Raw genomic sequence first — 25,308 nt, forward strand, 5'->3', positions numbered from 1 at the left:
GAAGTTTGGGGAATTTAGGATGGAATTTATATCCATTACAAATACACACAGGTCTATTTCTGTATGTCAGAGTTAAAAGTATTGTGCAAACATTTGTTTTAAAGCATTTCATACATTTTATGGATTTGTTTTTATTGCTAAGGAAGGCTGATTACAGCTGAGCACAGAAAAGACGCTGCTGTAAAGGGTCTAAAATTGATCTTGCACAGTCTCACAAAGAATGGTTGATATTTCACCATCTCCATAACAACCAGTTTACGTCACAAAGGAGACACAAGATACCTTAGAAACCACTGTGCAAGCATTATTTATGGAATCACCTTGGGTGGAGACATTTCTAAAATGAGACCTCTATAAAACACTTCTCTAGATAATAATGGACATATTATGGAGGATTTTATTGAATGTGGATTATTATAGGTTATTTTTATGATACTGTTTTGCTTGAATAATTCCCATCAAGGGCAGTAATAATACCAAATTTATTTTCCCTTCTGTGTTGAAAATAATTATTCTCATGGCAAAAAGCCAGAGATAGCAGATGTTATGATCTGAAAAATTTTGACCTAAAAATACAACACACATGTAACCAAGGTGTGTTACGTACATAGCACATCAAACAGGAACAGGAGTAGCTTTGAATACTTACTGTTTTGAAAATAATCTGTTGAAAGAACCAACCCAGTACCATATACATAGTAACCCATATCACATTTGTATGCCTGTGTGAGATGTGCCAGGTTTCATAGGTGTACCAATCTGCAAAACAGCTGTAAGATGCTTAGATATCCATTATGCTGTTGTTGAAATGGCTTTTAAATAACAGGTTGTATAACATACTTGCTCAAGTCACTGCAGTTGCTCATATAAATGACAGGTTTCAAGTGATGTGCAAGATGCAATTTACTTTTATTTCTGGGGAGATCTTTCTGGTATTTTTAAAATATGCATCCAAATTTTTATGTGAAAGATGGAATATTAGGACTGCAATAAGATGAAAAGGTGTGCATGGGTAACAGTTTATTAGGAAGAGTGTTCTAGATGAGATTCTGGTGAGATCAGTAAACACTAGAAAGACTTAACTCAGTTTTTTGCACTCATTTGTGAAAAAACATCCTGCCTAAAGGTTTTTGACCTTTAGGATAGAATAGAATTTATGTCAAACCCCAAAATATCATAAAATAACTGAACAGGAATGAAGTGTTACTAATCAGAGAAATAGAATGAAGACTTTTTTTTTTTTTTTAAATTGGACTTTATCTACATGTGAAACACAGGTGCCTTGGTCAATGCAGGCAATCATGGGATCTCATCTGGCAGTGAGAAAGATGGATTTAATCTGAAGCGGGAATGAAGAGGGGAGATGAAAAAGTTTGCCTTGCAGGAAGAGACTACAGTAGTGTTTCAGAGTAGAATAAAGCTGACCGGAAATATTTTCCAATGTAAACCCCAGGAAAATAAAATCTGGAGAAGAATGTTGGAGAATGTTTTAAGATGACAGGAATAATTAGATATAAGCAGGAGACAAACACACTGGAAACTGGAATCACTAGATCAGCCTGGGTCACAAACAGTCTGTAAAACGAAGCAAACCGTATTTTAAGTTTGCAAAACATATCAAAGGCATGGTTACTTGAAATATGGCATGGTGCTTGAAATAGCAAAAGTTCATAGGAAAACAGCAGTGATTGAGGGTGGCATAAGGAAGGTTCAGTGTTCTTACTGGCAGTACTCAAAGCAGCAGCTGAACATTTTTGAGTGACTCAAGCACCTTGGCTCCTTTTTTTCTGATGACTCTGAGGCTTGTGTAGCAGTGTCAGGACAAAAAAGATCTGTCTGAGCATTTGTTTTGAGCAGAGCTTGTGATTAACAAAAATTTTGCTGAAAAATGAAAATACAGGTAAAAATTAGGTTTTGAGGAAGCAACAGAGGAACATGACAAGGGTAAGTCAGTTTGAGAGCAGCTTTAAAGTAGACTCACTGAAAATTAATAATAGTTTAACCTAATTAATATTGTTTTATGGTTACAGACATAGACTTTCAGAAACTGAAACACTGAGTAGAAGCATACCAATAAAAGATAAGTCAGGATAGTGTTAGTATGTTTAAAGCTGCCTGTTAGCAAACAAGTTACCTAGAATCTGCTTCTGTTGTGCTGAAATAAACTGTGCTGTATGCTAGCAGGATAAATCAGATTTGAAGCTTTTGTACTGAACTGCCTTTACATCTGTGGTTCTAAGCAGTAACATTAGTCTTGTTTTTAACTTCCAGTGCATAACTGAACAAAATCTAGTTTAAATAGAATTGCAGATTTTTTTCCACACATATGATTACATTATCATGATCGAGCTGAAAACTTGACTCTTGAAACATGCTCAGTTAGAAGATCACAAAATAACAGAATCACAGAGTCAAGTAGGTGGAAAAGACCTCTGAAATCACTGAGTCCAACCTATGACCAGCCATCATGTCAACTAGACCGTGGCACTGAGTGGCACATCCAGTCTTTCCTTAAGCACCTCTGGGGATTTTGACTACATGATCTCCCTGGGCAGCCCATTCCAATATTTAATCACCCTTTCTCTGAAGAAATTCTTCTTAATGTTCAACCTAAACCTTCCCTGACACAGCTTAAAACTATGACCCCTTGTCCTGGCTCATGTTGTCTTTGAAAAGAGGCTGACCCCTGCGTGGCTACACGCTCCTTCCAGGGAGTTGTAGAGGGCAATAAGGTCCCCCCGAGCCTCCTCTTCTCCAGGCTAAACACCCCCAGCTCCCTCAGCTGCTCCTCACAGAACTTGTGCTCCACACCCTTCACCAGCTTCCTTGCCCTTCTCTGGACACAGTCCAGCACCTCAACGTCCTTCCTGAACTGAGGGGCCCACAACTGGACACAGCACTCGAGGGGTGACCTCACCAGTGCTGAGTACAGGGGGACAGTCATTGTCCTGGCCCTGCTGGCCACACTATTCCTGATACAGACCAGGATGCCACTGGCCTTCTTGGCTATCTGGGCACACACTGGCTCGTGTTCAGCTGCTGTTGACCTGCACCACCAAGTCCTTTCCCACTGGGCCACTTTCCAGCCACTCTGCCCCCAGCCTGTAGTGCTGTATGCTTGATCTCCTCATCCAGATCATCAGTGAAGATATTAAACAGGACTAGGCCCAACACTGATCCCTGGGGGACACCACTGGTGACAAAACACCCACTGGATGCAGCACCGTCCTCCACCGTTCTCTGAGCCTGGCCATCCAGCCAGTTTTAACTCAGTGAAGAGTGCACCTCTCCAAGCCACGTGCTGCCAGCTTTTCCAGGAGTATGCTGTAGGAGATTGTGTCAAAGGACCATCACGTCCAGATAAACAACATCCACAGCCTTTCCCTCATCTACTAGGTAGGTCACCTGGCCATAAAAGGGGGTCAAGTTTATTGGGCAGGACCTGCCCTTCCTGCTGGCTGGGTCTGATCTCTTGGTTGTCCTATGTATGCCATGTGATCACACTCAAGATGATCTGCTCCATGTACAGATATATGTACATGTTTGGCCCAAATTTAGTTTTAAGAATGGAAATAGAAAAAGATACTTGAAGTCAGAAAGAACTGGAGAGATGCTGAAGATAATTTAAAACTGCAGGGAATATGCTGTTATATTTTACTGATAACTGCTAAAAAAATGTTACTGGTGACTGTATACTTACATTTTAAAAAGAACATAATTAAAACATAGTTGATCCTTTGAAGGATTAGGTGTTGAAATATGACATATGACACATGAGTAGGAAAGATGTGACATTGTGGTAAAGGTATATGAATTCTGTAATAATGAGTTAACCAGAGGTAAAATCTTGGGTCTGTTTTCCTATTTTCAGAGATATTCAGATGTCACAGTATTATTTAAAGCTGTCTCAATTCTGTGTTTTGAATATTTGTTGCCGTCCTGCCAGGAGGAAGTAATGATCAGTAAGACTGCCCCAGACAGTTTTCCTTTGTCCTGCTGAATCAAGGCATTCTACTAGGATAAAATTCAGTACATCTGAGGATCAGAATAAATTTCCAAAGTGTTAGAACAGTAGGTGACTAGCTTAAATTGTCTTTATTTTCCCAATGTTCCTTTGTGTTCTTTTTAAACTTTAAATCTGATCATGTGTATGTGAAGTAAGTCTAATCCTGAAACAATGAATAATATTTGCATTGTTTCAGTATGAAGCTGTGTCTTTGCATATCTAATGAAAAATTAACAAAACTAGGTGGTAAGAAGGCACCCCAACAAATAACTTGCATTAATATAGTTTAAAAATATACACAGAGAAAAATATAATTTTGCAAAAACTTCACAGCAACTTTTCTGCTGAAGTCAGTATTTATTATAGTAAGGGCTGTATTCAGGTCTTAGAATTTGGGAAAAAATTCATTTAATTGTAAATACATTTAATGTGTAGTTAAATACTGAATTGGGAAAACAGCATAGGAAAGATAAGCCCATCACTAACCTGGGCTTATTGAATCATAGAATCATAGGTTTGGGTTGGAAGGGACCTTAAAGTTCATCTGTTTCCAGGTCCCCTGCCTGGGAAGGGACTCCTTCCACTTGACCAGGTTGCTCAGAGCCCCATCCAACCTGACCTTAGACACTTCCAGGGATGGGGCATCCACAGCTTCTGTGGGCAACCTGTTCCAGTGCCTCACCATCCTCACAGTAAAGAATTTTTTCCTAATATCTCATCTAAACCTACTCTCTCAGTTTGAATCCACTCCCTCTTATTCTGTCACTACATGTTCTTGTAAAAAGTCCCTCTCCATCTTTCCTTTCATGTTTTTAATTAACTCTTAACAGGTACAGTGATACATTCCCGTGAAACAATTTAGTATAGTCTCATCTTGTCATATTTCAACCTTTTCTATTTGCCAGCCCTTTGCTTACATCAAGAGATTCAAGGTCAATTTGCTAAAATTAGCTTTTCGCATATGCACATTTTCACTATACTTTTAATTGCCAGCTAAGCAAGGAATTTTGTACATGCTGGTTTATAATGAACTGTAAGAATCTGCTAGTTAGTATAAATAGGGTATAGCTTTAAAGAAAGTATATACACTTACTTTTCTGCCTGAAAGCCATTTGAAAACAGTTTTACAGTGGAAAAGTATGCTTATTTTGTGATAAATAATATTATACCTTCTCTATTAAGGAAAGTTTTGAAAATATTTTAGCATCTTCCGTGAAAGTATACTAACAATTCTCTTACAGATAATGATAAGAGATAGGTTATTAAATTAGCTCTTATTACAGTTTTTCAGTTTTGTGGTCTTTTTACCTTGTAAATTACAATAAATGAGAAAAGAGTGAAAGGATAATTTGCAAAAAAAAAAAAAACCAAACGCCCAAACAACTGTCCTTAGAAAAAACCTTTACAGATGGAAATAGACAAATCTGCTGCTGCTTTTATGGACCTTGTGTGTATCTGGCATCTTGATTAATTAACAGTGAAATATTTGAAAATTCCATGCATTTAAGAGGTAAAAATAATAAATGCAATAGATAAATGTCAAAGATAAAGATAAGTAGCATTAAATAATTTGTCACATAGGTGATACTATATTAAGCCTAGGGTGAAAAGGAATTTCCCACTTGACATACATTATGAAATTACATCCTGTTTTTCAGGAGGTTAAGGTGCTGGGACACTGCAGTGTACTGGGAATTATTTTTAGGGAATATTAGCTGTCTTCTCGAAATGCAGCACTGGGTTTGAGTGCAGTGCTGTGGTTCATGTGGAACTAGGTATAGGCATGCCAGAGAGGAACTACTGAAGTGTAAGTGTGGGAAGGCATGGGGGGAAGAGTGGGAACAATTGCTCTAAATAGATAGGGCAAGACTGCATGGAACGACTGAGGGACATAGAAGTGAAGTGATTTGCTTAAGAACTTACAGCAGATCAGTGGCAGAATGTGGGGTAGAATTAAGTCTCTAAATGGCTGCACATGACTGAAATGCCTGTGACTCTGAGATGCCACCTTCTGAGAGCTGACAGATGATTTTTAAAAGATTTTTTTGTGAATACAGATTTTTTTTTTCTTTAAAGAAATAAAGGAAATTGCTGTTTCTGTCCTGGTTTTTCCCCTACTTTCTTCTTTTTCTGTGACTCTGAAACCGAAGCTTTAACAAACTGCTGTAGTAAGGAGTTATATTGAAGTTGAGTAAAGTCCAGAATGAAAGCAGTGGATGTAGAAAGCTGAATTGGAATACAGAGGTTTCTTTAAAGGACATTACGTACAAGAGAGGCAGAGAGCACAACAGGACAGCGCCAGCAAGCTCTCCTTCAAAAGCGATGTCTGGCAGAATGCATCACCTCCTCCTTTGATCCCCGGAGAACTGATCTCCACCTGGGCTAGCATGGCAGGAAGGAGTTGAAAAGTACATGGCAGCTGGAGAAAATCTCCGGGAACATTGCCAGTAACGTTGATGACATAGCCGTAGTCTTGTGAAGGGATGCGGAGGAGTTGCTTCTGTTTTGTTTTAACAGCTATGGAGGGGTTGTAAAGCTTTCGTGTAGGGTGTTTAAAGATTTAAAAGACAAATCAAAACAACAAGCCCAAAACATCAGAGAAAATCAGTTCAAGACCACGTGGGTCTGCACTGAGTTGCCTACATGAAGTATGTTTACTTAGGAGGCTGGAGTTGGCTCTTAGTTTTTGCTTTCTTTGTGAAAGACGGTTTGAAAATCTGTGTGCGGTGTGTAGTATATGTACTACTGCTCTGGAGTAAATGTGTGGATCAGAAGCAAAATGTGTCAATTCTATTATTATGAGCAGTATTGAGTTTGTGATGGTCTCATGGTGTAAAAGCAAGATTTGTGTGCTTGAAAGCCTGTCTGTTTTTCCTTTTCCTTTTCCTTCCTGTATCATTTGGTCCAATAAAAGGTATTACGCTCCCCTACAAATGTAGCCTGTTGCCAGAGCAGTCTAATGGTCTCAGGAATATCTCCCTTGGGTGAGTTAAAAATAAAAATAAAAATTGATTACTCACAGCTGTTAAAGTTTGACTACTTGACATATAATTAATTTACAATGAATCAGTATTAATTGTTATAATTACTTATAGGACTTATTTTAAATCTTATTTACTACTTATTTTGGTAACGTTTATAACAATGTAATAATTTTCTGATATACTATGGAAAAATTTGTATGATGGTACAAAATAAGGAACTGAAATCCAAATAAGAAAATGCAGGAATAGGGAACCAATTTCAAACACAAAATTGCTTTTTTTAATTTATGAATGTGCTTGAAGAGTGGATTGAAAAGAGGGAAAGAGGAAGTGATGGACAGATAGATATAGATAAGTATCACTTTGATTTGTCTAATTCAGTATCCCTAGTGCTGCTAAATGCTATCATGAAAGACTTTTTTGGTTTTGGTGCATAGGAATTAGAAGAACATTTAATATTGTATTTCCAATGTAAACAAATGAAGCTGGGTTTTATAGTGTCAGATGGAGCCCAGAAGTTCAGTTGGTTTATTTCACTTGACTGGCACAGCTAGCAATCTTGTTTTCCTTGCAGCAAGGGTAACAACTTTGTGCCACATTCATTTTCCGTGCGCAGTGCTTCTCAGCAGTGCTCACACGCCACATAAGCTGCTTAGTTGGCTCCATCAGCTGAGCCTGGCACTGCCTCACTCCAGCAGCAGCAACCCTGCTAACTCCAGGCTCCTTCCTGCGGGTGGATCAGCAGCGCTCGTTGTGCAGCAGTTGTCTCCAGGTAGCACATCTCTGCTGCTATTATCAGCATATGCTTGCAGCTCTGTTTTGTACAGGCACTGTATATACTGAGGCAAAGTGAAAGTAAGTTCACTTATAATAATTCTGGGTAAACTTTAAAGGGTTTGATGTATTTTACTTTACCTAAACATATTACAGCTTCCTCTCTCTGCACAAGTCAGTATGACCACTGTCCAAATAATAGGTAGTTCTCTGTATTACCTGTTTTGCTTCTTTTAAATCCACCTTTGATCTGCTACTGGGCTTGCTGAAGTTCAGAGGAGTATTTGTATTGATTTCAGAACAAGCAGAATTATATCCTTGAATATAAAGTTTTCTTGTCAAGGTGTGAGTCATCTTGTGTATCTCTGTGAATTTTTGTGTTTCTGTATGAGTTATAAAGCACACAGAATGCCTAGGCACTGGCTTCTCTAAATTCCCTCCAATTAGTGTGAATGATTTGTTTATGTACCATTTTTCCAGACCTGTGAATTCCCCATCCCCTCATTCTGTACTGGTGTGACCCTCAGCACAATTAGTGTTGACAACTAGCATCACACTTTCTGTTTCTCTGTCTGGTGTTTGAATGCTTTTCAACCTACAGCAGTATGACTGGACATGAAATCATGATGAAATTACAACTGAAACAAAAGGTGACAGCCTGTCTCCTTAGCAACCAGGGCTGCTGTGTGCATGCAGTCAGCCTATGCTGAAGTGAGAGACTTGGTGCTTGTTCCCATGATGTTTACTAGCAAATCTCAAGATTAGCTACATCACCCCCTGAGGCTTTGCCATGAACATAATGTTTGCAGCAAAGCAAACAACTTCTTCTGTTTCACTTTTACAAGCAGGGGAGGATTTTGCTGGATATGAAATTTGTACAAATGTGATGTCTTTCCACAAGGAAGAGAAAGGGAGTAGCATGTTCTTCAGTTTCAGATCATTTCTTCTGGGCTCTCTGTCTTCATGCCCCACTGGGCAGAGCAGGCATCAGCAATGCTGAGCAATACTCTCAGCTCCAAAACTCCAACAAAAAGTAGAGATGTTTCAAAAAAAAAAAAAGTGTCTCTGAATTCCAGATTAGAGACAGGAATATAATGAAAGATAAGTCAATAGCATATTCCTCTTTTGTATTTGGCTTTTAGAGATTTTTGCTCTGCAGGGAGTAGCAATAGTTTTTAAGGCAAAACAGGACTGGGGCATTCCCAAGGACTTGGCTGGCTTGTAAACTGTGACTTAGAGAACACTTTCTTCTTCACATTGCAAGAGAGAGTGTTCTCTGCTAGCCAACACATAAAGCAAACTGTTGATGTGCACCTTTCATCAAGGAAAAAAGGTAACATTTGATTCTTGCTTTAAAAATCTAAATTAGTGGTATCTGTGTTTCTCCAAGGGGTGCATAACTTGGTAAGATTCAATATGTTCCACAGAAAACACTTGTTTCAAATCAAAGTGATTGTTAAGTTCGCGTACGTTCTGCGTACTGAATGAAGAGTAGTTCATTTTGTATCTTTTCTGTGAGGCTAATCTCACTATTGTCAAGCTAATGGTATAAAACATACTGGTTTGTATGGTCCACTGGCTTATTTTCTTTTAAAAAAAGAATATATATTAAGCGGAATTTTTTTTCTGAAATAGTCACTATAACGTCTATAACAGAATGGAGGAAAATCTAATGGTGTCTAATTCGCCTTGGTTAGAACGGCAGTATTTTGCCCTAGTGTCTTTATACTGTCATTATATATGTATTGGAGGTGTAGCTGTTAGCTGTGGAGCAGAAGACACAAAGATGCCTTATACATTCTTTTCTCTTTGGTAGGTAATATACTGTGAAGGTGAAAAAAGTTCTAAGACTTATTTTTTGTTTTTAAAAACAACAGTTGCAGTATATTTTCTTTTGCCCACCCACTATGAACACAATGAGGTCTGATGCTAATAATTTTAGTGTAGTTTGTTAAACTTTGTAAGACCAAGATATAGAGCAAAGTTTGTCATCATCCTGTAGTTAGAAGCAATTGTGATGTGCTTGTAGGGAAAAAATCATGGTACCTTTGAATGTGGGAGACCAGCTATGTGTGTGGCATTGCTGATGAAGTCCAGTGTGACCTTGAACAGGTCCTTCTTTTCCTTCTCTTGAAAATGAAAATATATTCCTCTGCATCATAAAGTTTTAGAACAAATAGACAAGTATTTGCAAAGGACTCAGCACACCGATGAGAATCCAGGCAACTTCAAAGGTATTCACCTCCAGGAAATGGTTTCTAGCAGATTTTGTACTAAGCAGATAAATATTTTTCATGTGTTAAAAAAGGAAGGAGAGCACAGTGCATAAAATTAGCCACATATGGATAAGCTTCCAAGCCATGGCCTTGGAAGCCAACTTGGATGATTTTTTTGAGGAAGGGTGATTGAGTATACAGATTATTTGGGGAACTGTATAGAAAACCCCAAAATAATCAAGAAGTATAAGCTTCCTCTTCAATCTCTGAGCAAAATTTCAATGATAGCCTCTTTAGAATATATTATTTAAGTATCTCTGATGCATCTCTATACCAACTTTCCAAATTTTTGCATTTGATCTTTTCTCTCTCACAAATGATATAAGAATATGAAATTATCATGAAGGCCTCTGAAACAGAGCTTCTAAACAAACAGGCCTCTAAACAGAGCCTGCTAAAGCACTCTGCTTGAGCTATGTAGTTATGCATGTTTTAAGAGATAGAGTGATCTCTGTGATGAGATCAAGGCTATAGCAAACATTTTGAAGAACTAAAAATTATTCCAGAACTTTCATTTAAGACATTCTGTTGAACAGAAGGGAGGTGAAGAAATTATCTTTGTGTGACAACTTTGAAAAACACCAGCTTAACTAACAAAGCTGTGCCTCTTCAAGTTGAAGGAAAAAAAATCTTTGAATCCTCTTTTGCAGTGCTTACTTTCATTTTTCTTGTTTCTCTGGCATAATAATTGGAAAAACTGAGGAGATAGAGTGATCTCAACACTTGTCAAAACATAGATAAAAAAATTTGGAAAGGTCTTAATTTTTCTGGACTGATTTGCTCTAGGAAAAGAAAAGGAATTAACTAATGTGCAACTTTAATGCAAACCTCCCCCCATGAACATTTCAGTATTATTTTAACTGTGTTCAGCATCCCTGATTTCTGATAAAATAAATGATGAATGCACTACAGTGGGGTCATGAGTCCCAAATAAGAGATGGACAGGTTCTGTGGGCCTGTTGGACAGAATCACTACCAGAGTCAGGAGTGCCTTTGTTATGTGGAGTTTATGGAGAAAGCAACTAAGATGTTAAGCTGGAATCAGCAGCTTCTCCAGGAAAGGTTTTTTTCTAACAGGTGACTCTCTCTGCCAGCAGCTACTCGCATTGCTGACTTGCATGTTGCGATCTTTGCAAAGTGGTGTTCCAAACTGAAGCCCTAACACAGGAACTCAGAAGTAATACAGAAGTTAAAAAAAAATACAGTACCTTCTAGAGCAGGTACAGCCACCCTAGGACATATTCTTTTTATCTTAAATACAAATTATTAAAGATACTTTAAAAACCATGAGAAAAATCATGGAAGTTGATACTAGCAATATGCAGGGATCCAACAAGATTTCAAAGTAATTGTTTAATTGATGAGACTTGGGAAGACAAACTTGAGCCTGAATTCCAAATCATAATAAAATGCAGTGAAGCTGCAATTTTTGTCTCATCCCTTTGCAAAGATAAGAGCTAAATTTAAACTTTGGTTTGAATCTCACATTTAGATTCAGGTTACACTAATAGTTAGCATATTAGAATGTGATCATTGGGTTGGGTGGAAGTGTGTATTAAGTTTGTGATGTAAAACAGTTCTGATATCCAAGGAGAGATTCCCGTTCACGTCCATTTTTCTTAGACAAGGTATGTGGTATGTTACCTAAGATTTTTTTAAAACTACTCAAATTCAATAAATACAAAACAAAACAACAACAACAACAAAAACTGAACAACAACAAAAAAAGGCAGAAACTACTGATGGAGCATCCTTATCTAAAAACCAGCTGCGCAAATCGGTCTATCCTCATGAATTGTCATAGAAGTTAATAAGAATAACATCATTAGGGTTCTCTGCTATTAATAGGTTTCTGAAAGTAGTTCTTTCAAAAACAGAATTTAGTGTTGATGTTCTATGTATAGATGTTTGAAGCATCCCATGGAGCTTAATGTATTTTAAAAAAAGAAACAGATTGCTTTTAAAGAAAACAAACCTAAGAGAAGTTCTAATTTACTGTTACCTTTTTGTGGTGTTTCTTCTGTCTTGTATATACAGGCAAAAATGACATGGATTTGATTACATAGCATTTTAGACATGACTCAAAAATGTTATATTGGATGACATGAATTGTACATTAGGTTAAAGCGTTGGTTTCTCTGCTTCTCTTCTTGTAGGTCATTGCTTGTGAACAACAGTATGACTACTCATATGATGCTCGATGTGACGTGTGGTCCTTGGGAATAACAGCTATTGAACTGGGGGATGGAGACCCTCCTTTATTTGACATGCATCCGGTGAAAACCCTTTTTAAAATTCCAAGGTATGGCACTAGATGGCTCTCTTCACTCACTAGTTTGTTCAAAGGCAGTCTAGTCAAAGGAGAAATATTTGGTAAATATTTGTGCTTCAAATCCTAAGAATCTCTTCTGCAGAAAGACAATAAAAAGCTGTAATGTCAAAGACTTTTTTTTCAGCCTGGCTTCTATGATAATTTATATTTAGAATTCCTTGAAATGATGAAGACTTATTTATTTTATTCTTACTTTAGAATATAAAATCATATAATATCCAGGTACCTTCCTTCGAATAGAACTTTTCTTAGCTTCTATTGATGAAAACGTTTATTTCAAAAGGAGAAGCCAACATTTGTAACTGTTAAACAACATTTTCAAATGTTATTCCCCTAGAGTCTTAGGATTGTTTTACTGTAAAAGTAAAACATACAATTTTGACAGTGCTATGAAGCAGTCTGGCAGTTTCAGCAAACTGTAGTCATAATTTATTTTTTATTTACATAAGGATGTTAAAATGTGAAGATTTGGATTGTCATCCATGGACAATCCAATATGAATGATACTGGATTGGTTATGAAAAAGGGATATAAATTTCCTTCTATATATAGTCATGTAAATTAGCTGTATTATTTCATACTGTCTAGTTTTGATTTCATTTGTTTTCATTTCATTGAGTCTTCCTGAATAAGCTGAGATTGACAGTGTAAAATAGAGTTTAGCAACAGAACAGTTGTAGTAATAGAAGAAATACAGAAATTGTCCTTCATTGATTAGACTGGCAAGTACTTCTCTTTTCCACATTTTGGCTCATGAAGAATCACCACTGACTTAACAGTTTAAAACCTTCAGCAATACAAGTGTTTGACCTTTTGTTATCTACACAGTTGTCATAGGCTTTTAAAATTTCTTCTGATTGCAATTTGCATTTCTGATTAAGTCTATTTATATGCAGATGCAGTTGTGCTGGGTTCTGGCTCATACAGTTATCTCCTTCTCCCCAGCTCAGACATGAACTACCACCGCTCTTTCCAAAATTATTCATGCTGAAGCAGCAGTTGATCTTTTTGCCTTTACATGAGTGTAAAACAGGTCCGGGCAGTTAAGGCAAGGGAGGCTTCAAATTACTAAAACAATATCTATAAATTTTATCAGTGGTGAAAACAGTTTAAAACAACAGAAATCTTACCAAAAGTAAGGGCAAGCAATAGGAATATACATGAAGTAGGGCATGTAGAGTCTTTGATTTCTGTCTACAGTTTGGCTCTTTTTCTATGTGCTGTTGCATCTCTGTATGACTTAGCAAAACAAAGGTGAATTATCTATTTGATTAATCAAATAATGTATACATTTACCAAATAGTATCAATTTTTAAGTCAAGATATTTTCCTCTGCTGTGCATTATATGAGCTATAGCCCTGCTGCTTCTAACTATGCATTCTTATTAGATGAAGTGGACCATGATGAGTGCTGGCTGGCATAAGCGCCTGGGCTATAGGAGATGGAACTTCTCTCCTGGTACTTGTCTGAAATCAATTCAGAGGGATAGCAAATATGACAAAAAGGTGTGTTCCCCTCTTAGAGTAGCTTGACAGTTCGGAAGTATTCTCAGAGAAGTTCCTGATAACTGTGCTGAAATGCACACGTTTTTAACAGCCTTTTCAACATGAGCAGTGAGGCTCTTCTCAGACTGAAAGTGGTTTCTCTGAGCACTGGATGTTGAGTGTCAAGCAGTGAAGTATAGAAGCATTGGAGCTCACCTTCTGAGACTGTTCAATCCAAAATCCTCTGAGCACAGTTCGGGTGTGACTATGGTTCCCTACAGTCAAGCTCCATTTTATCTGGAAGTGCAAAAAGCTTCTGCAAATAACAAACAATAAATGTAATGGGTAATAACAAGCAATAAATGTAATGGACTATTGATTCTTTGATTTTTGTATGGGATTTCTGTATGTGTTCTCCCAGGATAATTTTTTGTTGACTGGGCTGATTTGACTGTAGTTTGGAGAAGAGGTGACATTGCTCTTTACAGTAAAAGACACTTAGACATCACTCACTCAAAGAGTTATCAAGAATTAGTTCCTCGTTTGCTTACATTCTTGACTCCAGTTGATCCATATCTTTCTATTTATACTGCCTTCTGTGTACTAGACTGGTCTGTTTTCTGTGATGCTGGTTGCTTTACATTAGCAGAAAACTTAGCAATGGTTTTCAAGTTTTGCTATCAAGCACTGTTTAATAATCTGTTCTCATGAATATTTTTAAATGTTAGTAATTGCAGAATTGCCAAAACTAGATGCAGAAATCTCAATGTGTGTTTCTGTAGACTTTTTCCTTTCTCAAGAAGTTTCTATGTCAGTTTAGTCATTGGCTTTTTTTCTAGAGAGAGCCAGTTGTGCTTTTAGCCATTGCATTGAGTTTCAACATAATGAGCAGCAGAGCTAGGCCTTAGTCTTAAATGAGTATAATTTAAATCAATGAGTCCTTACTTCGACTTTATAGGATTTGAATCAACCATTAGATGAATAATTTTGTACAGGCAGTCAGAGCAGTTGCATACCCCCAAGATGTCTGGAGATACCTTCTTGTGTAGAACTCAAGGACTTCTGGTATACTTACTACCTCCAGCTAACATAGATTCATGTCTGTATTATGTAACTTGGACCAGGGATGGACTAATCTCCAGATTGAATAGCTCAGAGGTCTGCAAAGGAGCGCGTCTATGGATGCATCATAGGATCCCAAGATGGGTTGTGGCATTGTGGGAAGAGGAGGCCTCTTATGCCTGTTTAAATTCAGATTTTCTATCATTGGGTCAAGCAACATAAAACGTGATTAGAGACTGAGTTTATCTCAACAAAATAGCTTATTTCTAGAGGGCAGGTGAACCCTCAGAAATCACAGAGTACTTGAACTTGGGCATGAAAAAAAAAGATCCCACTGTGCTGCACTTCTCTCAAAGCCTGACTAGTGCTTCACAACAGGAGATGCTGGACGCTAAGTGTTTTTGAAAACACAGTGTTTTTTTTAAAGGTGTCTAAGTATTAACTTCATACTGTCGATAATATGGCCTGAGCTGTGAGCCAGATGTTTAAGCATCTTCCAGTGGTTAAACAGTTAAATGTTCCTTGTCCTACAGAAAATGTAGTGCCTGCAGCAAATATCTAATAGCAAAAATGGAGTGAAAAAGAAAATGCTAGTTAATTTTTAAGTTAGATGTTTCATTAGACTCTGGACCTTATTTCTGAGTATATTATGTAGATTTAGAAGAGAAGGGGATATGAGTTCCTGGACTAATGCAAATTTTAAAAACCTCTTTCATTCATGAACATTTTGTTGTATGAAGGTGCTGTATTTTGGAAACAGTTGTGATAGCACGTCCATGAGACTTTTCTTAAAACTGCTAATGAGAAGGAAGCATTATCTCAGAGCAAATGTTAATGCTCTGTTTTGTGGTCATGCACATATTCTCTCTCATCAAAATGGATTCTTGGATCTAACTAATAAATCTCCTCAAAAGGGACCTCCAGTGCCTAGAGATAAGAGATAAATCATACTGCGAACACACTGAACCATGAAATTATTCTGTTAACATGTCATCTGCCTAGAATATATTTTCAAATCTCCAACAGAAGGGTCTAAATTATGAAAGGAAGGTGGCCTAGCAAAGTTGGTAATTTGGGAGTTGATACTTTTAACCTCTTCCATCTGCTGTCACTACTTAGGTGTGTCTGTTTTGGCAAAATATTACAAAGTGAAAGATTCTCAAATACCATTACACCTAAGCTTTTTAAAGTAAAATAGGTCCATAAATTCTTCAAACTATGTTATCTTGTGAGAAATGTTACATCATATCAGCGCTATCTCTTGAGGTATCATGACAAATCACTGGCAATGTTTTGAAATTTTGAAAAGTAACGACTATAAAAATTGTGTGGTAAAGAGGAAAGAAAGATGGTATGTTATAGTGTGGAAAGGGTGGGTGGGGTGTATGTACTAGTGTAAAGTGAGGATTTCAGATCATGTTGCAAAGATCCTGTGTTTCAGGATTTGTCTCTTTATATATAGTCTTTTTTACAGGGACATGGTAAAGAGCAATTTTTCTAGGTTACACTGACAGCTGACACTAACAGAAACTAAACTGAATTCTCCACTCATGTATTTATCAGTCAAGTGTTCTTCTGAGAGCAGTGGAAGGCACCTGTTTTAAAATTGATTGGTGATAACAAATGGCTATTTAATTTTCTAACTCACAGAATCTGAGAATTAAGTGAAATTTCATTTAAAATTATTATGCTTCATTAATTCATGTTAAATAACCAGGAGCAGAATGGAATTGAGCTTGTGAGTACTCGTTGAATGGTGCAGTTCTTCACCTGTGTTGTTCTGTATTGAGACTTACAGCTCTTGGGAGTACTTATTAGCTTGAATTTAGTGATGCTTGATTGCTTCAGCAGCTGACCTGCATCCAGCAGGATCAAACCACTTCCTGCCCCATCACAACTTCAGCTTCATAATAATTTGTACATAGGCAGTATCTTTGTACTTTCTGTGCCACCATACACTCACCTTTTATGTTGGTAAATAAACTCTGTAGAAGTTCTTCAAGAGTACTCCATTATTGTAATTTTTAAGGTATGATCATGTCGAGAGAGAATAGATATAGAATCTAACTTCAGTAGATATTGTGACTGTGGAACAGCCCATTGCACCTTCACTTTGCTTTGTTGTATACATGTGAAGCACCTGCAAGTAGTTTCATCCATCTGAACAGGTAAGATCCATTGCAGGGACATTTTAAATATTAACATTTTCTAACAGAGCCTTTCATACTGCAGCCTCTCATATTCCAACTTTTCTGTAATTTTGCCATCTGCATTGGTATTGACATGATTGTAATATATCATGTAGCATACACTTTTACTGCTGTTTCTTGGAACAGTAAAGAAACACGAGTATGTGTTGTAGGACAATAAAGCTGAGAGTTGATTGCTTTTGTAAAACAAAAGCCAAAAGAATTAATGCAATTGTAGTTACTTAATATGAAGTGTTTAAGGTAATTAAAGGAATATGCTGAAAATAGTCTTACAGTAAATAATTTGGCATTAGGAATAGAAGTTTCAGAGCATAATGTTGCTTCTGTCTGAATAGGAATGTGAAGTGCAGTTACAGCAGTGTGACTAAACTACTGCCTGTGGTTATAGGTAGGGCATCATGGTATCTGTAAAAGCAGTGCGTAATTGTCTGAGGAGTAAGTTGGCTTTTATATAATCTTTTATTGTCTGAGACACTGGATCTCCATTATTTTGTGATTGTATTTTTATAGAAAATTCCAAATACTAAAAATGCAATGTGATGTTACATTTAGTGAGCAGAACTAAATGTCCTTGTGATTCTTTTTAGTTGGTGTATGAATAGAATAGACTCAAGAATAGAGTCTATCTCTAGGTGGAAAAAGAGATGGGTCTTTGACTAGGCATTGGGAAGACCATGTCTAATTCTTCAGGAGGTTACAGACTTGTCATACAATCTTGAACAAGTGAAATATGACTAGATTTTCAAAATTATTTAAGTCCCCAAATATGTCGTTCGATAGCTAGTGGAATTTCCAAGAAGCACTTTGTCACTTTGTAGTTTATTTCTGTTACAATGCTTTAAATCTCCATTCTGTGTTTGATTTTTTCCAAAGAGTTCAGGATCACTGATTTCACAGCAAGTGAAGCACTGATATGTTTTTGAAAATGTCGGTAAGTGTGTGTGCTTGGCTGTATTATCTTCCAGCGAATCGCAGAGTAGTTGAGGTTGGAAGAGACCTCTGGAGGTTATTTTGTCCGACCTGAGTCATCTGTAGCAGACTGCCCAGGACAGTGTCCATACAGCTTTTAAGTATCTGCAAGGATGGAAATTCCACAACTTGTTTGGGCAACCTGTGCCAGTTCTCAGTCACCCTTACAGTGAAAGAGTGCTTCCTGATGTTCAGGTTGAACCTTCTGTGTTACAGTGTGTGCGCATCAACTCTTGCACTGTCACTGGGCACCACTGAAAAGAACCTGGCTCAGTTTTGTTTATTCTCCCTTCGTGTATTTCTATATTATTAATACCTGTTTTGAGCTTTCTCTTTCCTGTGCTAAACAGTCCTGCCTGTCTCAGCCTTTCCTCATATGAGAGGTGCTCCAGTCCCATAATCAATCTTGGTGACTATTTTCTGGACTGTCTCCAGTAGCTTTGTGTCTCTCTGGTGCTGGGGAGGCCAGAACTGGGCACAGTGCTCTACATGTGGCCTCACCAGGGCTGGTAGAAAGGAAGGATCACCCCTCCTAATGCAGCCCAGGATACCACCAGCCTTTGCTACCATGAGGGCACAGTGCCAGGCTCACGTTCACCTTGGTGCCCACTGGAACCCTCAGTTCCTGTGGTGCAAGGCAGCTTTCCTGATGGTCAGCCCCCAGCAAATACTGGTGCAGGACTCTGCACTGCTTTTGCTGAACTTCTGAGGTTCCTGTTGGCTGTATCTCCATCTTGTTGAGGTTCCTTCCCTTTGGATGGCAGCACAACCCTGTGGTGTACCAGCCATTCCTCACAGGTTGGAATAAGAGCACACTTGCCGAGGGTGCGCTCTGCCTCATCATTAATGAAGATGTTGAATGGGACTGGACCATTTTGACCCCTGCAGTACACCTCTAGTGGTGGATGTAGGTGTTTGTATGATTTGACAGTACATGTGTTAAGTCCACGGGGAAAGAGTTCTGTGCTATGAGGACAAGGTATTTTAGTAATGTTACTGTCACATTGTCTCAGAGTACACAAGTGCCAAAAGGCTTTAGGGCAAGGGCTCTGCCCTTATGAGGATGTATAGGGCTTATTAGTTACTAATTAATTCCTAATGAGTATACGAATTCATAAAAAGTCAAATTCATCCTTGGGTTTGAATATCAGATTTAATTAGATTTGTGCCAGGGTTTAACAAAGTGATGAGTGGCTGATGGTATTGTTACCTTCATTACATCATCTTTATTTAAAAAGCAGAGAGCTATTTCTGCCTAAGACTGTACCAAGTACACATATATAACTGGTCTTTTAAGTCTGGCGGTAGATCTAGAAATTGAAGTGTATGCAGTTGGCAGCATATCATAGCAAAATGGGGTCTGTTTTTCATTTACCTTATGACATTTTAATATATTTGAGAAAGTAGTAGAATATTATAAGTATTTTTATATATTACATAAGACAATAGGGAATCAGCCCTAAAATTAAATCATCTTGGTGCAATTTCCCTCCTTTCCTTCCTTAACTGTTCAGTTATCACATAACTTATCTACATCTGCCTGTTTCTCATTGATTTTGTCTTTCTCTTCCTTTTTGTAAGTCATGTACAGATAGAATTTGATTTTGCAAATGCACTCCTCATTCATGTGTATTCATAGCCTAATTTCAGCAAGTAATTGTAATTTGTGCTCTGTGGCTTGCTGTTGAATAGTCTGTTGTAAGCATTTACTGTTTCAGCTGTTAAGGAGGAGTTTGCCTGCACAGTATGTTTCTGATTTTTGATTCATTAAGGGTCTCTCCTCCAACTGGCTTTCTCATGAATAGAAGGGTGTTGTTTTATAGGTATATTCTTTGGTGCTTATTTAAAACAGACTGTTTCACCAAATGTTTCCTGCCAGTATAGTTGTTGCTATAACACAGAAGAGCTAAAATGCATGCAGCTGAAATGAATTCATCAGGAAACTCGAATAATCATGAAAATAAACATGCTCAGCTCTCAACCATTTTCTGAGCAAATAAAAAAGAATCACTTCTGATGCTCTGTGTTACTCTCCATGCTGCACTCAACTGCCTCTGAACCCTAGGTGGAAGCTGAGATGCCAGACAGATGTTTTTTGTGACTCCATATGCAGTAAATTTTGTGCATTAAATGCACATATACTGTTTTAGTCATCCAGTTTCTAAAGTAAATTATTACTTTTCAAAATCCATTGCATAAGTAATAACAGACTGCTAAGATACTGTGAATGCCATTTTGTTTTGCTCTAGTGGAAAATTTCTTGCTGACAAGGTCAAGCCCTGCAGTCTGAGAGCAGTCATGTGATGAAAGGCATATCCACGGGGAGGAGAGGTGGAAGATGGACATCTACTGTTGTCTCCTTCAGAAGTGAGGATTTGAAATGTGGTTTAGTTAGATTTAGGGGATAGAGTTGACCTACCAAGCCTTGTTTTTATTATTGTAGACTAAAAATATGTTGGTTTTAGTGTATTTTCAAAACTGCTCCCTTCTTTCTTGACAGGACTACAGTAGTTAACAGCATTGTCTGTAGTTGTCTTTTGGCAGTAATACTGTCAGCGTAATCCTTACATAGAGTACATACTGATTTTTAAGGAGGTTCATGCTAAGGTGCACAGGCATTGCAATGGAGAAGATGTAGCATGGCTGGTTTTTGTTTCTAGTGCAGCAAAATACTTATGCTCTGCATTTAAAATGAGTTTGAAGATTGTGAGAAAATCTCACAATAGTTAACAGCCAATTTTCCACCATTTACTGCAGAGAACAGCTTCCTTTCAGGTAGATAGCTCACATGTAATATTGCTTTGCCCTAAGACATTAAATGTTCAGATCTTTTAATATGATTGATTAATATACTTTGTTATAGAGATAGATTCTTAGGATAAAAATAATTAAGATAATCTAGGAGTCAAGTTGCTCAGTAAAGAACTGGGTAGCTACATTTTCAACATATAAGCCTACATCATTACCAGAGGTTGCTGAGAGGCTGCTGATGCCTTAATAGATAAGGTTTAGAGGGATTACCTGCAGTACTAAACAATTTACTGGGAACAGAAAATGGGCTTCCAATACAGTCTAGAAATGAAACATCACAATTATTTGAGGTACTCTGTAACCTTGGAAACAATTGGGAGCAGTGACATCAGCAACAATTATGTGCTATTTTGTCTTCAATGTATCACCAAGGTAACCAGAGCAGGTTTCCCTGCTTGAAATTTTAAGAATGTCATGGTCTGGTATTAAGTGAACATTCACAAGACAGACTACTTAGGGTCTGTTAAAATTGGATTCTGCTTCCCTTTTAAAATGATCCTTCAGGATTTAAATTGTGTAAACTCCTGTGTTTGTTTGGGGGTTTTTTATTTTTTTTCCCTTTTTTTCTATGGAACAGCTACAGGCAAATAAAGCCTTAGTTACTGTGCTAAATTCTCTAAATACTGGCAAGAAGGAAAATCTATTTCCTTATTGATTTCTTTTTGTGGGCCCCAAATACCAAGTATTGCAACTGCACACAAAGGCTGCAAATAGCACGATGTTGTTTTTGGGCATGGGATTTACCCACAATAGAGGACACGTGATGTTTCCACACCTAACTTCCTTGAGGGGAGCTCTGCATTAAATAATTTCCCAAGAGACTTGTATTCAGTGCTGCCAGAGGAAAATACTGGATGAGTAATTCCCTTAGATTTCCTGTCTATCAAACATCCTTAGTCAGTCTACCTTATCTTGTAATTGTGCCACATGATAACCATCTTCATGCTTAGTCCAGAGAGGTGTTTGGTTTTTTGCAGTGGATTTGAAGAAGGTGATGTTTGAATTAAAGTTTTGTTGCATGGTAGAAAAACTTGTAGTCCCCTTTTTAATTGCTCTTTAAGTGGAAAGTTATGTGGTGTCAGAGCCGTAATGCCGACAGGCAGGTTACTGAGACCATACAGTCCCTCATGTGTGCATGACTAAATTTTAGTGAGAGGTATTTTATATGAAATAGTGGTAAAGCTTTTCTGTCAGTCATGGAGGAGAAAGAGGAGACTGCAAAAAAGTCACTTTTTTTGAAGTCTGGAACACTTTCTTGGGTGAAAGCCATATCAGTGCTATAAATTTTCATTCATAAAACTTTAATATTTTGCCTATGATGTCTTACTTTGTCAAACATTTCCTTTTTTTGCATACGTCTTTATCCCTGGATTGCTGCACATGCAAGGTACACACTTGTGCTCTGTTGAGTTATGGTGCATTTAACATATGGTTTTGCAGGGCTGTTGGTGTGCAGGCAACTGCCCGTACTTGTGCCTTAGAAATACAAGTTAGAACTTAATGTTTGAAGGAAAGTAACAAAATTCTGTTCTGGTTTGTAGTGCAGTCCTAAAGAACTGAAACTTCATTATACACCATTAGCCTTGTGGGATTCCAAAATAAACTTCATAGCCTATGGTTACTATTGGAGTTCAGTAGCCCGCATCACTTACAATGAATTGAGCCAAATAAATTAAATTAGACTTTTGCATGAAAAAAAGATAATCTCATCACATAGTTTGGTATTGCAGAGTGAATAAGACACCTTGTACCTTTCACAGTTCCAGAAACTTTCATGGGGTATAATCAAAAAACAGACGCCTTTCTGAGAAATAGAATATTGATGTTCATATTTATAAAGGAATTAATTCACTGACTGACTGAAGCAGAAGAAAAAGAAAGTGAACTTTTTAGATACTAGCCACATTCTAGCAAGATTGTAATTATCCTTAGGATCATAATGAACGTGTGTTGGTTATTTTTTTGTAATAAAAAGTCACAAAATGCCTATGTGCTTTGCTCTCTAAAGTAATTTTCAGAAATATGCAATAAAAAGCAATCACACTATTTGCAAACATATTTTGTGAAAAGGAGCTATGCTTTGAAAGGTATTGATTTGCTTGTTGCAGTTACCAGTTTGATTAATGTTAAGATTTTATGCAGTGTATTTAATCATTACTCATGATTAGTGCAGTAATAATGCACTACACATATCTGCACATTTGCTATTAACAATTAGTGGCTTATATTTCTTTCCTATCACAGATGTAGTCATAAGTTAGAACTCATAAAATTTTTAAAGAAATATTTATTGGAGTAGGCATTGGTTATAAATCTTTATAACTACAGTATTCAGAGAGTTAATAATGATTTCAGTGGGTTTATTTCATGATAATGAAAGGCCATTTAGATTTCTGTTGTATGGCAACTTCTCCCAGGAGTTCCTACAGGAGGTGCAAGTTTTCACAACTATCATTAGGCCAAGGAAAAACTCCCAGGCAAAACGCTAGATAGTGCATTCTCTGCAGAGAGACCACATTTTGCATATGAACAAACTGGAATGTAGTCAGATTAAATGACTTGGAACTGCTAGGTTCCCAGATGTTAGAGTGTTGTTTGAAGAAATAGCAAGCAGGAAATGGAGAAAGGAAAAAGAGAGGGGAAGTGGTAAATAATGATGAAGGCCTGGTGAAATGGCCTGTAAGTTGGTTCTGTGCTAAGGTTCAGTATTTGTATGTGGCTAACTGTGATCTTGGGAGTGTGGGGATACAAAGCAATGGCCGTGTTCAATAGCTGGGTTTCAAAGTGCTGACTTTCATGATAACTAAAGAGTCCTTACCAGAAATTGAATGAAAATGAATTTGAAGACCTGAGACAATAAAGCCTTGAGAAACCTGAGCTGAGCTCGTAGATGATCTTGCTTTGAGCAGGAGCTTGGCGGAGAGACCTTCTGAGGTCCTTTCCAGCTTGTATTAGTCTGTGCTGTGGGAAAAATGTTCACTTCATCCATATAGGTGTTTTAGGAGGAATTCAAATAGTAAACAGGATAGTTTACTTACTTAGCCAGTCTGAATAAACAATCACTGGACTAATTTGTCCAGTGTTGTTAGTAACCCTTAAAAATTAGCATTGAATACAGGTATAAAGGTATAAAACTAGGTTTAAAGACTGAAAAAAAACCTGGTAAAACTTACCAAAACCAAGTGAATTTTCCAGGGCAGGTGCAATTATTTTTACAGAGGTCTATATTTGTTTCATTGAAAAAGTGTCAAAATTTTTATAGTGTATCCAAAATAAGTTAAGGGCAACTTGAACATAGCCCTGCTTATCTCTAAGATATAAGATCTCTAAGGTATAACATCTTTGAGACTGGCATTTTAATCTACTTGGCAAATGAATGTTGAGATCCAATGAGTGAAAGCTGTATTTACAAAAAAAATAAAAGATATGTCTGTGAGAACAGAGGAAGCAAATCTTGTGCTCTTGGAAAGAGAGCACTTCTTTTTCTGAGCAAACCTTTCTTCGGTAGCTTGGAGAGTGACAGGGCAAAGGAACATTTCTGCTTTTGAGGGAGTTGGTATCTCTGCTTTGGCATCCAGCACCACAGTCTCTGAGAGCATTGGGAAATAAATAGTAGTAAGAGCTTTCATCTTTCTACCTGGCTGACTAAAGTGATTGACTTTATGCAGTTTAGTTTGATTAAATTAGCTAAAATGTAACTGCTAGGTTTCTTCATTCTCAGTATAGTTATATCAGATTCCCTCTTATCAGACTGTTCACATATTAGTACAAGTGCTGGATAAAGATGTTTTGAATTACAGTAAGATGGATTCATTGGGCAAGTTGATGATCCATGATCTGTTGCCAGCTCGCAAGCATGTCAGACTTTTAGAGCAGGCAGCATCTGCTTGAACTGTCTGGGGATGCAAAAAGAACAGAAAACATCTTATGTTACAACAAAACCAGAGATCTGACTTGATAAAAGTGTAATTTTCTTCTTTGTTTAGCCATTCTATGTTTTATTTAAAATGGAGTGCTCATGTCCTGTTAACAAGTACGTAATGACCTTAGTTACTCATAATTAATTGCTGAGAGGAAATTCAGGAAGGAAGGAAGAATTGTGTTCCATATTATACCCTCTATTTTTATTGTAGATGTATATTTACTTCTTTATCCTAGTTTTGCCTTTGGGGATTTTGGTTTGTTTGTCTTCATCATCCTTTTTTTCTCTTGTTTTTACTTTTTGCTCTTCTCACCTTGTTAGTACTTTGATATTTTTCCCAATCCTGGCATTGTCTTGTCTTTCCTTTTGCCAAGATGTTGCTTCCCATCTTCAAAATGTTCCCTTGTCCTGTGTCTGTCATTTCCCATTGCTTCTTTCAATTCTTCATTTTCTCTGGATTTTTAAACTTCTTTTCAT

At 37.3% G+C, this 25,308-nt stretch overlaps 1 protein-coding gene across 22 annotated transcripts in view; it reads left to right on the top strand.

Moving 5' to 3' along the window:
- The window catches only part of MYO3B (myosin IIIB), a 248,769-nt gene that overhangs the window by 37,691 nt on the left and 185,770 nt on the right, over positions 1-25,308 (top strand). For 21 of the 22 annotated variants that reach the window (XR_002047282.3, XM_019290511.3, XM_039554756.1 and 18 more), the window contains one exon: positions 12,197-12,342. Coding sequence is in view for 21 of the 22 variants with exons in the window: in XM_019290511.3 (XP_019146056.1) it covers positions 12,197-12,342 (146 nt within the window). In the remaining variant the exon portion in view is untranslated. Of the gene's footprint in view, positions 1-7,760; positions 7,846-12,196; positions 12,343-25,308 lie in introns of those variants that run through there. The other variant, XM_039554765.1, reaches the window with a different exon arrangement.

The sequence above is a fragment of the Corvus cornix genome, chromosome 7, assembly GCF_000738735.6.
Source record: "Corvus cornix cornix isolate S_Up_H32 chromosome 7, ASM73873v5, whole genome shotgun sequence".
Lineage (NCBI taxonomy): Eukaryota > Metazoa > Chordata > Aves > Passeriformes > Corvidae > Corvus > Corvus cornix.